The sequence below is a fragment of the Podarcis gaigeae genome, assembly GCF_964106915.1.
Source record: "Podarcis gaigeae genome assembly, chromosome: 5".
Classification (NCBI taxonomy): Eukaryota; Metazoa; Chordata; class Lepidosauria; order Squamata; family Lacertidae; genus Podarcis; species Podarcis gaigeae.
This window is the reverse complement of record NC_139681.1, coordinates 44,047,799-44,060,579: the sequence shown is the minus strand read 5'-3', so window position 1 is coordinate 44,060,579 and position 12,781 is coordinate 44,047,799. Positions and strand designations below refer to the sequence as shown.

Here is a 12,781-nt window from a genome sequence, read left to right as displayed (position 1 = left end):
CTGGTAGGTAAAGTCTTTTCTAGTCTGTGGTTGATCAGTTAACCTGAATGTATGAAGAGCAGTTGGTTGGTTGGTTGGTTGGTTGGTTGCAAAAGTGGGTGATAACTCCAAGGTGTCAACACTGATGTCATATTTCCCACCCACAAAACAACTTACGAACCCATCACATGGGCTTGTTTAAAATAGAGCACAATTATAGGTACATCATTTACCTGTTATTCCCTTCTTTTTCTCCATGGTTTAATTTAGTGGTCAGAAGAACCATGCGCAGCGCATCTTACACAGAGGGATGGATACCAGGCGGCCACACAAGGACAACTAAAAGATCAGCTCTATCAAGAAATTATCCATTATTTTGACAAGGGCAAGGTAATAAGGAAGCATGTTCCATTGCTTTTACTGCAAAATTGCAAGCTACAAATGTGCCAAAATGACAAAGAAAGAATTCATCAAATGACCTTCCGTGAGTTCTTAAGTTGAGATTTGCAAAGTTTGTAAAGAAACTGGAAGCTAGAGCCTAATTACGATGACAGGAGATACATAAAACATTGAATAAACAGAAAGGGCATAGATTAGTGTGCAATTTACCAGGAAGGAAAGGCACATCTTATTCTAAAGGGATTTATTGATGATAAGCTGATACTGGTAAAAACAGTGAGAGTTTAAGGCAGGGGGCAGAGTAAGATGGCATGACCAATTAGCCATCTAATTGGCAGCTCCTATTATAGTTGCTCTATCCAGCTGGTAGCTTTAGGACTTCCCACAGCAATTAAAAAAGGGCTGTGTCCAATGATGTCCCAATACTGAAGTAATGCTCTTGGATTCAGACAGAGGGGCAGGAGGTGATTTTCAGAAAGGGAAAAACTCTGCCTCAGGGGTTGTGATGAGCCATGTCTGCTTGTCCCAAGATACATTTTGGGGCAAGGAAGATGGTGGAAGAAGAGGAGGAAGGAGCTTTTTCAAGTTTTTGTTTAGAATGCTCAGGTGCCCTCACTGACAAGTGCCAGGAGTTTTGTATATGGAATCAAAGAAGAATGAGTCCCCCACACTCCTACATACACATGTAGGTATTTACTTTGTAGAGATTAGTTTGTGACTAATTAAAGTGCACATGGGCTCAAGTCAAGTCTGTGAATATGCTTGGGGAATTGCTAGTGGCAAGTGTGCAGCAGATCGACATGAAGTGGACAGATGCCTTCTCAGTCAGTAAGCTCACAACATGACCCTGAGCCAGTCTAAGCTACCTTATACACTCAAGATAATATACTGGGTGGTTCTGGTTATGAAATGGAGTGCTCATTCTGAGGATTTTCCTAATGTAATGTAATTGTGAGTTCCTTGGACTTTTAGATGGAAAGCAGGATACAAACAGGATATAATAATCAGTAAATGGTTTGAGAGACAGCAGAAGTATTCAGTATGTCATGTGAAGCTTGACATGAAACAGCTAAAAGGAGGGGCACAGATTTGAAATACAATGTCATTGCTTGTGGGGTGGGGTGTTATGAAACCAGCAGGACACCACAGTATTTTTGCAGCATTTCTGTTTCTAATTTCTTCAGCTTTTTAAGAGAAAATCAGCTCCAAAGTCCATGTTATTTTAAATACAGACTTGTGCAGTTCTGCTACCATGGCACTAATTGGCTGTTTATGAGCAGCAGGCAAAATACCTGTTTACTATGCTTTCACCATGCATGGCTCTACAAAATGAGAAATTCACAGTTTGCAAAAACACTGTTCTGTAGAACAATCTGGTTTTGGTTTTAACACCAATGTGGGTATTAATGGAAAACGGAAAGTAAATGTCGGTTTGTTAAAGAACTGCTGAATGTTTGCTTTATATCCTTTTCGGCTCCATTTTAGAAAGATAAGCAAAATCTGTACTATTCTTATCTGTGTTGTCAGCATTCAAGGTACAATTTTAGAGCTCCTAATTGTTTACAGAAGTTCTCAAATTTTCCAACTGAAAATTCACATTATCTGACTTGCGTTCTATGTTCCTTAGTACACAGGAAAAATATGTGCAGATTGAGTCCATATCTGGGGAACATTGGCAGTAAATAGAAACAAGTATATTTTAAATGGGCCAAAAAGAAAATTAAATGTGCAGGGACACCTTTGCTCAGGGATGTCAGGTATTGACTTTGTGGGCTTATAGTTTAAATATATAAGAAAAGGTATAAGATGCTTTATAACCCTGAAAATAGACTCCAAATAATCTAATTAAAAAAAAACCAACCTGTACAAGAACCATACCAGTGGTCTATCTTGGAGTCTCAAATTTCTGTGGCGCCCTGGATGATGCCAAAATCTGGTGCCCCCCCTTTCACCTTCTGTTGGACTTCATAGTTGTGGCACCCCAGAAACTCTGCGCCTGGTGCGACCAAACTGGTTGCGTAGATCAGCCTTTGGCCACACAAAAATAAAAGCAACCACTACCTGGCACAATTCAAAGGGTTGCCACTACTTGGTCTGTGGAGTTTTCTTTTTTAACTACCACACCTTCCCCACAGGGATTATGGCTAGAAAATAAAAGTCCTGATGATGCAAGAAAGATAATTCCTTCCTTTCAAGGTCATACGGTGTTTGGGCATGACTGCGTGTTTACTTCCAAAACACATGGACTGGTGTCTCTTCCTCATCCTCTTTGCTGGCTTATAGCAAAGCTGTTTGCTGGCTTTATAGCAACATCTTGGAAGCTAGCGGGCAAGAGCAGAGCAGACCAAGACTGGAGAAAACCTTTGTGGGTGAAGCTGCATTTGGCTACTTGGCGTGACATTGTATTTTTAGTAAAATGCATTCCTAGGTCTTTAAGATCTAGGCCATATATGTTTGAGACTGAGAGAACTTGGGGGGTGGAGCTCAATTCAAGTGTAGAATTAATAATAATAATAATAATAATAATAATAATAATAATAATAATAATAATAATTTATTATTTATACCCCACCCATCTGGCTGAGTTTCCCCAGCCACTCTGGGCGGCTCCCAATCAGTGTTAAAAACAGTACAGCATTACATATTAAAAACTTCCCTGAACAGGGCTGCCTTAAGATGTCTTCTGAATGTCAGGTAATTCTTTATCTCTTTGACATCTGATGGGAGGGCGTTCCACAGGGTGGGCGCCACTACCGAGAAGGCCCTCTGTCTGGTTCCCTGTAGCCTCACTTCTCGCAATGAGGGAACCGCCAGAAGGCCCTCGGCACTGGATCTCAGTGTCCGGGCTGAACGATGGGGGTGGAGATGCTCCTTCAGGTATACAGGACCGAGGCCGTTTAGGGCTTTAAAGGTCAGCACCAACACTTTGAATCGTGCTCGGAAACGTACTGGGAGCCAGTGCAGATCTCTCAGAACCGGTGTTATGTAGTCCCGGCGGCCACTCCCAGTCACCAGTCTAGCTGCCGCATTCTGGATTAAAGTAAAGTTTAATGACAAAAGAAAAGGACTAGTAGAATAGAGAATAAAGATTTAAGGCTGCATTGCTAGCTATAGAGGGCAGGATATACTCAACCTCTGTTCTTCTTCTGTGTGTGTTTCCATGTGTTTCTTGAAAATGCCCTGGATTTTAGTTTTAAATTTTTCACAATTTAATCAGTGTTTGGCTACTGAATTCCCTCTGTTGTTGAAAACGCAGATACTAATGCAATCTGTAGTCAGGTATTTCTCAACAACACTTAACACTAAAGGTACTGCAACGTCATGCTGGCAATTGAGAAATTATTTTCCCCTTCACATTCACCTGCTCCTTCCACAATCCACAAGCTGCTCCTTTCCCTAATGTTTCACCCTCCTGTCACACCATATCATCATCTTAAATCATGTAAAATGTTAAATTCGGGAAGGCTTGACGTGGCTATGCAAAAACACTGTGCTCTTAACACTGAAAATGCAGCCCCAACAGTAGATAGTCTGGTTTATTATTTCTGATTTCCCATCTTCTGAAACTAAACGTGGGTTGGAACCATGTAATGAACTTTCAAGGCAAGTACAGTTATTTGTAAGGGGCATTCTTCGAACAACAGGAGGAATATTTAATTCTTCTCCCTTTTCTAAACAACCCATTATCCACCTGCCATAATTATTGTCTTTCCTTGAATGTAGCTGGGAAGAAATGGCTTGGAAAACTGCTAGGCAGCAGCCCTGCAGCCCCATGTATCCATCCCCACACATGCTCTCTCAGCAAAGTATTGGTGGATATGTAGTTCCAGCATACATTAGCTCTCCCTTAAGTGATTCTTTTCCTACTAAGACTCAAAATTCTCTACTAAAAGGCTACTACATATATGCAGGCCTTGCACCAACGAACCACCTTTACTCCAGATAATTCAGAAGTAATTAACCTTCCATTTGTAATCCCTGCTTAACATGCTGGCTTTCGTTACCCTGTAAATGGGATGTATAGGAAGGAAGAAGCTGAAAAATTGAACTGTAGGAAAACAGGAAGAGATTAGTAGAACAGTGCACATATTAAGCCTGAGTATAAAGACTTCCATTGCCAGGAACTGATCATGTTGTTATTGTTATTATAATAATAATAATTATAATTATAATTATTATTAATTAATAAATACCCCACCCATCTGACTGGGTTTCCCCAGCCAGTATGGGTGGCTTCCAACCAAATATTAAAAACAATACAGTGTCAGACATTAAAAACTTCCCTAAACAGGGCTGCCTTCAGTTGTCTTTTAAAAGTAAAATAGTTGTTTATTGTCTTGACATCTGCTGGGAGGGCATTCCACAGGGCAGGTGCCATTACTGAAAAGACCCTCTGCCTGGTTCCCTGTAACCTCACTTCTCGCAGCGAGGGGACCGCCAGAAGGCCCTCTGCGCTGGACCTTAGTGACCTGGCTGGATGATGGGGGTGGAGACACTCCTTCAGGTATACAGGACCGAGGCCATTTAGGGCTTTAAAGGTCAGCACCAACACTTTGAATTGTGCTCAGAAATATACTGGGAGCCAATGAAGATCTTTAAATGTTGACAGTGGTTTCATACGAAACATCAGATTGAGAGTGCTAGCCAGGAGCATATTAAAACTTTTCCTGCAGGATAAGGTTAATGGACCATAAGCAGATTTTTGTGTGTGTGGAAACTTGTATAAGGATTTGAGTGGCATGTTAGGAAGTTTTTCTAACAAGAAGGAAGAAAATCTCACTTATCAACAGCTAGGTCGGAGAGCATAAAAATAGTAAGAAAAGAGAGACCACTTTAATTTCTGTTTTATGAGGTTGTCATTGGGAAAGGTGATCCAGGAAATCCAGCTAGATTTGTGAGACATAGACATTTTGCTTGAGAAGTCCAATTGAGAATCCTCCATCCAAATATAGATAATATGAGAAAGCTAAATTAGATGTGTTTAAAAGACTGACTTCCTGAGAGTGCTCTTCATTCCATCGTTTGCTCGTGTTGATTAGAAATCTACAGAGATTCTCTAATCACCAACTGAAATACATCTTGTACTTTACTGGGATAACAAGTAATTACAAGTATACTGTAGCAGGATAATTTGCCTATCCATATTAACATTATTTCCAATTACTTGATAAACAATGAGAACAAAATAAGAGAATTTAATTTGTCATCGCCAAAGCAGTAAAAATAAAATAAAACAGAACAAAAATTTCTTGAGCATATATATTGAATGGGTCTTTGGCACAGTGGTCGGGCACCTAGAAGATGGTCCTAAATTTAATCCTTGGCAACCCTTGGTAAGGTTGAGAGAGATCTCTGCTCAAACCCAGGAAAGCTGTTGCTACTCAGGATTGACAGTACTGGGTTAGATGGGCCCAATGATCTGATAAGGCAGCTTTCAATGTTCCTAAGTAGCCATAAGTTACGAACCATAAAAGAAATAACAGATTCATCTAATTGCCTTGTGTCATTGGTACCAATGGAGAATTTCCTTCAATGCAAATACAAGCTTGAGAGGAGGGGTTCATTTCGGGACCACAGCAGGGCAAGGAGAGGGTTAAATTCTCTACCTGCTGTGATCCTGATATTTGTGAGCCACAAAGCACAAAAACACTGTTAACATCGCATCTAGCTTGGCCCTTAATTGCATTAAAATTCCACTTTAAATTCAACAAATAATATGTAAGCCTTATTATGGTGTGGTGTAGCCAGTGTGGTGTAGTGGTTAAGAGCGGTAGTCTTGTAATCTGGGAAACCGGGTTCAAGTCTCCGCTCCTCCACATGCAGCTGCTGGGTGACCTTGGGCTAGTCACACTTCTTTGAAGTCTCTCAGCCCCACTCACCTCACAGAGTGTTTGTTGTGGGGGAGGAAGGGAAAGGAGAATGTTAGCCGCTTTGAGACTCCTGAAGGGGAGTGAAAGGCGGGATATCAAATCCAAACGCTTCTTCTTCTTCTTCTTCTTCTTCTTCTTCTTCTCTATAGATATATTTAGTGTGTTGTGCAGATTTAGGATTAGCTCGTACTTAGGAGTCGTATGTATTCAAATGTGCCTCAACTTCATGTGTAGGGGGCCACGTGGAGAAAGTAGGGTATATACATTGCATGGGCTGGGCCAGTAGCAGATGGCATGCTTGAGGCCGTGCCACTCATGTGACCTCCTTGCATCTAAGTCATTCCTGCATATTAGGATGGAGAGGGCAAAGGGCAAGGTGACAGTAAGGTCGGTCTGGAGCCAATCTGGTACTCCTACCAGTACATTGATTCCACATGGACCTAGTCACCACCTTGCCCTTAGCTCTCTCCATCCCAGTATGAAACAGCGACTCAGCCAGAGTGTTGTCACGTGAGCAGAGCAGCGCTACTATACCAGTGTGGTGTAGTGGTTAAGAGCAGTAGACTTGTAATCTGGTGTACCGGGTTCACGTCCCTGCTCCTTCACATGCAGCTGCTGGGTGACCTTGGGCTAGTCACACTTCTATGAAGTCTCACCTCACAGAGTGTTTGTTGTGGGGGAGGAAGGGAAAAGGAGAATGTTAGCTGCTTTGAGACTCCTTCGGGTAGTGATAAAGCAGGATATCAAATCCAAACTCTTCTTCTCTTCTTCTTCTTCTGCTACTGGGTAAGCCATACATACAGTATGTACAAATGTGCGCCCATAAGCTTTTCAAATTCTGCACACTCACAGGGTGCCCAACCCTAGGGTAATGCTCCCTGTAACTCAGGACAAAATGTGAACCATCTTTTGCAGTGTAATCTTTCAAACCCTGACTTTTTTCAGGAGTTTACGTTCTTCTAAACTAATATTCCTTTTCTGAAACATAACATTTTAACCTAGCATTACATTGGGTAGAACTTCAGTACCACTGAAACCGTTTCAGTGGCGCTGAAAGGGACACTTCCTTTCTACTGCTGAGAGCTCTTTTTTTAAAAAAAACAACACGTGAAACCAGACCCCACATTTCATTTTTAAGACTGTGACTGTTGAGTGTGAACTTTTAAAATTATAGTTGCCTCCATATAAAAATAAGGTCTCCCTTTCGGAAGCTGACCCATTCCCATAAAAAGAGGGTTGCTGAATGTTTGTGTCCCTGAGACACAGACCGTACATCTCATCTTTTCAGTGAAAGGAAGGCATATTTTTTCACTGCAGTATCCCCAACGTCATTCACTTGTGCCTTTGTTAGGGTGTGTTTTTTTAAAACGTACATCAAACAAAGCACTATATACTGATTCTCTTTTCTCTAGATGACTTGCCATGTCCTAGGCAAAGCTGGGAAAAGTTCCAAAGCAGGAAATCTGAGAGGCAGCAGATTGGACATTTTTGACCTTCAAGAATATTTATAGATTTCAGTTATCAGAGGCTCTTGTGACAATTGCACTGTTCTCTCTCAAATAAATTTGCTGCAGTGAACATGGGAAACTTATTCAGAGTTTTCACAGGACTTTAGAGACAACTTCTTTTTTAAAAAAAAGATTGGCTGTACAATTTTTTTGCAGTGCTGCGTGGCATTTTTTTTATTGTGGTGGTATACAGTTGTGTCCTTCCACTGACAGAAGGCTCTTTGATCTAGTGAAGACTTTTGTGCGTGGAAAAGGGGGCTAGAAAGAGATGGTTTTTCCGATTCCCCTTTACTTCTGCATCTGCCAGGGCCTTCCTCCCAATCTGCTCCAGAGGGTTTTTAGACCCATTGGACAGTGAGGGAGATTACAGGAGAAAGGGAAAGGTTGTGAAAAGCCTCTGTCTGGTTCACTCAGTTGAGAGACACAATTAAATATTGCCCTGTATGTGGTTCCCAGCAATCTCCTCAAGCATCATGTGGATTCCAACCGATTGTTTCGCATTTCTAGGGACCATTCTCTTGTGCCAGGAACACTCTGCAATTGTCCTGCCTTATAGTAAGAAGATCGTTTTATTTCCTGGTCATAGGTTTTCTACATTTCATGCACACAAACAATTCGTTATATACACATTATTTTCTTGAGAAAACTCCAGTGTAGGCATGGTCAAGCAATTAAAACTTCTCAGTTACGTTGTTTAACAGGAAAGCAGAATAAATTGTATTACTATTATGACAGAAAAGTGATTGTTAATCTCTTGAATAGATGCATAATGGCTTTTTTTTTTTGCTACATTACGAAACAAGATTCATATTGCTGACAAACTCCTGCTTTAAAGATGCTCTTAACCCTGCCTTAGTATTGCAAATGAGAAAATAAAGTTGTCTTTCACGAATTGTATTTTCTATTCAGTTGGTGCTGTGCCTTAGAGAAGTAGCAGCCTTTGGCTCTCTGCAAATTGATGAACTTGGCGTATTCTTGGTGTGCTTTTAAAGCTATAAATACTCTTCACTGTTCTGAAAGGAACACAGAATGTCCAGAGTTTTTTTCCTTTGCTGCGGTGTCTTTCAGTCTTGGCATTGATAAGTTTCAGCTGTTTCTAACAACAAATATATTAGATCACAGTTGGGTGACATAGCAGAAGATCTGTAATTAGATCTCTGGGGTTTTGTCTTTTTAACATAGTAGAACATGCAGGTAACGTGGATGAGGTTAACAAATAGGGATGCTGAAGGATTTTATTTTTCGTGTCTTCTGATATGAACTGGACCTACCAGGGTAATGTGTGGATTGGTTATCCTTCAGGTTTTGCTGGTGAAGTTTGTGATGCAGTTCATAGCTCAAAAAATATTGAATTGCATATTTTAGGATAAAATATATTTGGAAGATGTTTGAGTTCGAGAGAAAATATGCTTAAATTCCATATTTTGTGGTAAAATAATTTCAAAACTACATATTTAAATATATAAATACCAAATTCCACATGGTTGTATTTTAAAATAAAAAAGAAAATGCTGGGATCTGTACCAGGGTACTAGGAAAATTGAGATTCATACATGCTGTGGATTATTACCCAGATTGAAAACCAAACCCCATACCATAAAAGCATTTAGAACCTATATAGTATCTGTGGGTGGAAACAGCTATTGAGCTACAAATCAAGAAATTACACAAGGGGGAAAGGGTTAAAAAAGCATACACCAATGCCACCCAATCTAATCTAATCTCCCCTCTCTGCTGCTATTATTGTTTGTTTGTGTGTGTATGTGCGTGTGCATGTACATGTTTATTTACCTGAGAACCAATCATTTCTCTCATGTAGTTGTGCCCGCTGTTTGGTACCATATATTACGTTATATTACAAATGCCTAAGCTAAATAGGTAATACTGCCAAGCTGAATGTGATTCTGTCCTTCAGAAGCCATTAAAAAAGCCATATTAATTAATTAATTAACAGTATTTGCAGTCCCCTCTTCCTTGAATGATCTGCATAGCATTGTGATGTATGTTGGTGGAGGAATAGAGTCCATTGTGCTCATTCATGTTTAGGTTTGCATGCCATGCATCCAACATCTCTTCCCTATTTGCCCTCTCGTGCAACGACCTCACAACAACCATACCAAATTAATCTTATTTTTTTCCTTTATCTTGGCTTATCGGTCAAGAGAGAAGGCAGCAGGAATATAGGTATCTGAAAAGTTGCCTGGGTTATCTGCTCAAATGTAATGGGTTTTTTAATTATTACATTGCTTGTTTTGTTGCTTTATAGGTAGGCTATACGTACGTACGTACGTACGTACGTACATACCATGAATTGCAACATATATTACTGGGTTTGGGATTTATTTATTTTTTAAAAGAAAGATTTGCAACTGCGACTGAGGTTCAGATGTGTGCTGCTTTTTTAACAGATGTGGGAAGAAGCCATTGCCTTGGGCAAAGAACTTGCAGAACAGTACGAAAACGAAATGTTTGATTATGAACAACTCAGTGAACTGCTGGTAGGTTCCTTCTCAGTCCATTGTGAATTAATAAAAACATAAGATTGTTTCTAGAATTCCTGTTTTTAAGTTTTACCACTTCAAACTGTTTGGGGCCACTGGAAAAGTTTCCCAACCAGAGAGGCTAATAGGAATCTGAAGACAATATGTGTTAGAGACTTCCACAGTTGGATTGGTGTTTTGTGTCTGTTTCATGAGTAGCATATGTGACACATAGAGGCAAATTGCTTTTGTTGAACAACTACCGGTAGGTCATAAAATTTTTGCAGTGCGTGTCCTTGTGTATGTTCTATCAGCCCTGTTGTTGAGTTAATTTCATGCACACTTTGAATCTGACAGGTAACAAAAAAATGCATTGTTTTAATAACGCTTTTGTTGTTATACATAAAGCCTATTGTACCTACAATGTGTGGGTGATAATTCAGTGAGTGAACTTCCACTTGCCCTCAAGCCCCACTTCAGCCTCTCAAATATTGTCCAGAGGATCTCCCACATCTCAAGAACTGATTTAGTGGGAATGCACTGGGGTGGCTGCATGAGGGAGGAGAGGAAAGGCAGGTCTTTCCAGGATGGAAAGACACTGTTGGATATTTCCATATCTATTTGCTGAAGAGCCCTGTGTGTACTTGACAAAACAATTATGGGCTTCCACCAACCCCCCCCCCCTCTCTCTATATATGTGTGTGTATATATATTCTGAGTTGCTCTTCCATTTAAGAAAGGACTCTGAAAGCTAAGATCAGACAAAGGTACCGGTAGCTTAACTGTGTAGGGGGTTTGTTTCTGTTTCATTTGCCTTGCTTTTCATACTTAGCTGATTTTTATTCACTTTCTTTTACTTCTCCCTACACATCAATTCCCCACCCCACCGCCTTTTCCTTTTTCTTCTAAAAGTTTCAAGATTTTACTCTTTACCTTCCTAAACATTTCTCTGTTATATCTCTCTCTTCTTGCTTTTAACAATACAGTGGTACCTCAGGTTACATATGCTTCAGGTTACATATGCTTCAGGTTACAGACTCCGCTAACCCAGAAATAGTACCTCGTGTTAAGAACTTCGGAACAAATTAAGTACTTAACCCGAGGTACCACTGTATCTGTCTTTAGAATTTGTAGAAATAATTTATAAAGCACTGCACTTTTATAATCTCTGTCCTTCCTGCCTTTCCCAGTTGGACTGTGTTAATATGTGGACTTGTGGACTGTAAGATTTTGGGCAAAGTCATACTTTTAAATTCAGTGGATGATATCCAACATTAGTCAAAACCCAGAGTCTCATTGAAATCAATTGCTTAAGTAGCAGAAGTCTATTTATTTCACAGGGTCTGCTCTGAGTATGACTTGGTTGGATATAATCACCTGTGTCTTACTTGCGTTTTAAGTGATATGCAAATAATAAATATTTTATTATATGATTGATTCCCTCCCTCCCCCCCTCTCTCTTTTTTCCCCTTCTTTTCCTTCTCCTCCTGCGATGAGGCTACATTTTAATATTTTAATGTTCCATTATTTTAATTGTTGTGTTTTATTTTTGTTTTTAAGTTTGTAATCATTCATCTTGTTTTTATTATTGCTTGTAAGCCGCTCTGAGCCCGGCCTTGGCTGGGGAGGGCGGGGTATAAATAAAAAATTATTATTATTATTATTATTATTATTATTATTATTATTATTATAAAAAGGAAAATGAGACCTCTGAGAATAGCTGAACCAGAGATAAGGACTTTCAGTTACAGACCAAAGTACAGTGGTACCTTGGGTTAAGTACTTAATTCGTTCTGGAGGTCCGTACTTAACCTGAAACTGTTCATAACCTGAAGCACCACTTTAGCTAACGGGGTCTCCTGCTGCCGTCACGCCGCTGGAGCACAATTTCTGTTCTCATCCTGAAGCAAAGTTCTTAACCTGAAGCACTATTTCTGGGTTAGCGGAGTCTGTAACCTGAAGCGTATATAACCTTAAGCGTATGTAACCCGAGGTACCACTGTATTTTTGCCAAGTACCTTCAGCGGAGAGAGGGTATATTACCTGTCAAATTTATTTTAATATACACGCACTAGTGCCTTCTCAAACCAGATTGAAATACTTTAATATGTTCACTTGCAGATAACCAGGAAGTGTATGTGTTAGGATTCTAAAGAAATGGAAAATGCAGTTTTAACAAGAAAATGCTGTCATCTCCTGTTGAAAGATTTTTTTTAACTATATATTTTTCTACACAGAAAAAGCAAGCACAGTTCTATGAAAATATTGTGAAAGTAATCAGACCTAAACCAGATTATTTTGCTGTTGGATACTATGGACAAGGATTTCCAACATTTCTACGGGTAAATGATTTCAGCTTTTGATGGGTAACAGATAGATGCTATACTTGAAAATGTCATCCTCTTTCAGTGTGCTAAGTTGATGAAATATCCAATACATTTTAGGATCTTTTCTCCCCAAGATGTATTACTTTTTATATCTATTTTTGACTTCACAATTTTATTTAGAAGAAGCTTGCTTTACTCTAGATCTCTGCTTATGAATC

The 12,781-nt window shown here is 39.7% G+C and overlaps 1 protein-coding gene across 4 annotated transcripts in view; it reads left to right on the top strand.

Annotated features, from left to right (window-relative positions):
* The window catches only part of DOCK1 (dedicator of cytokinesis 1), a 371,865-nt gene that overhangs the window by 316,483 nt on the left and 42,601 nt on the right, over positions 1–12,781 (top strand). For all 4 annotated transcript variants that reach the window (XM_083740981.1, XM_083740979.1, XM_083740982.1 and 1 more), the window contains exons 38-40: positions 250–369; positions 10,165–10,254; positions 12,474–12,578. In XM_083740981.1, coding sequence (XP_083597107.1) covers positions 250–369; positions 10,165–10,254; positions 12,474–12,578 — 315 coding nt within the window. The remainder of the gene's footprint in view (positions 1–249; positions 370–10,164; positions 10,255–12,473; positions 12,579–12,781) is intronic.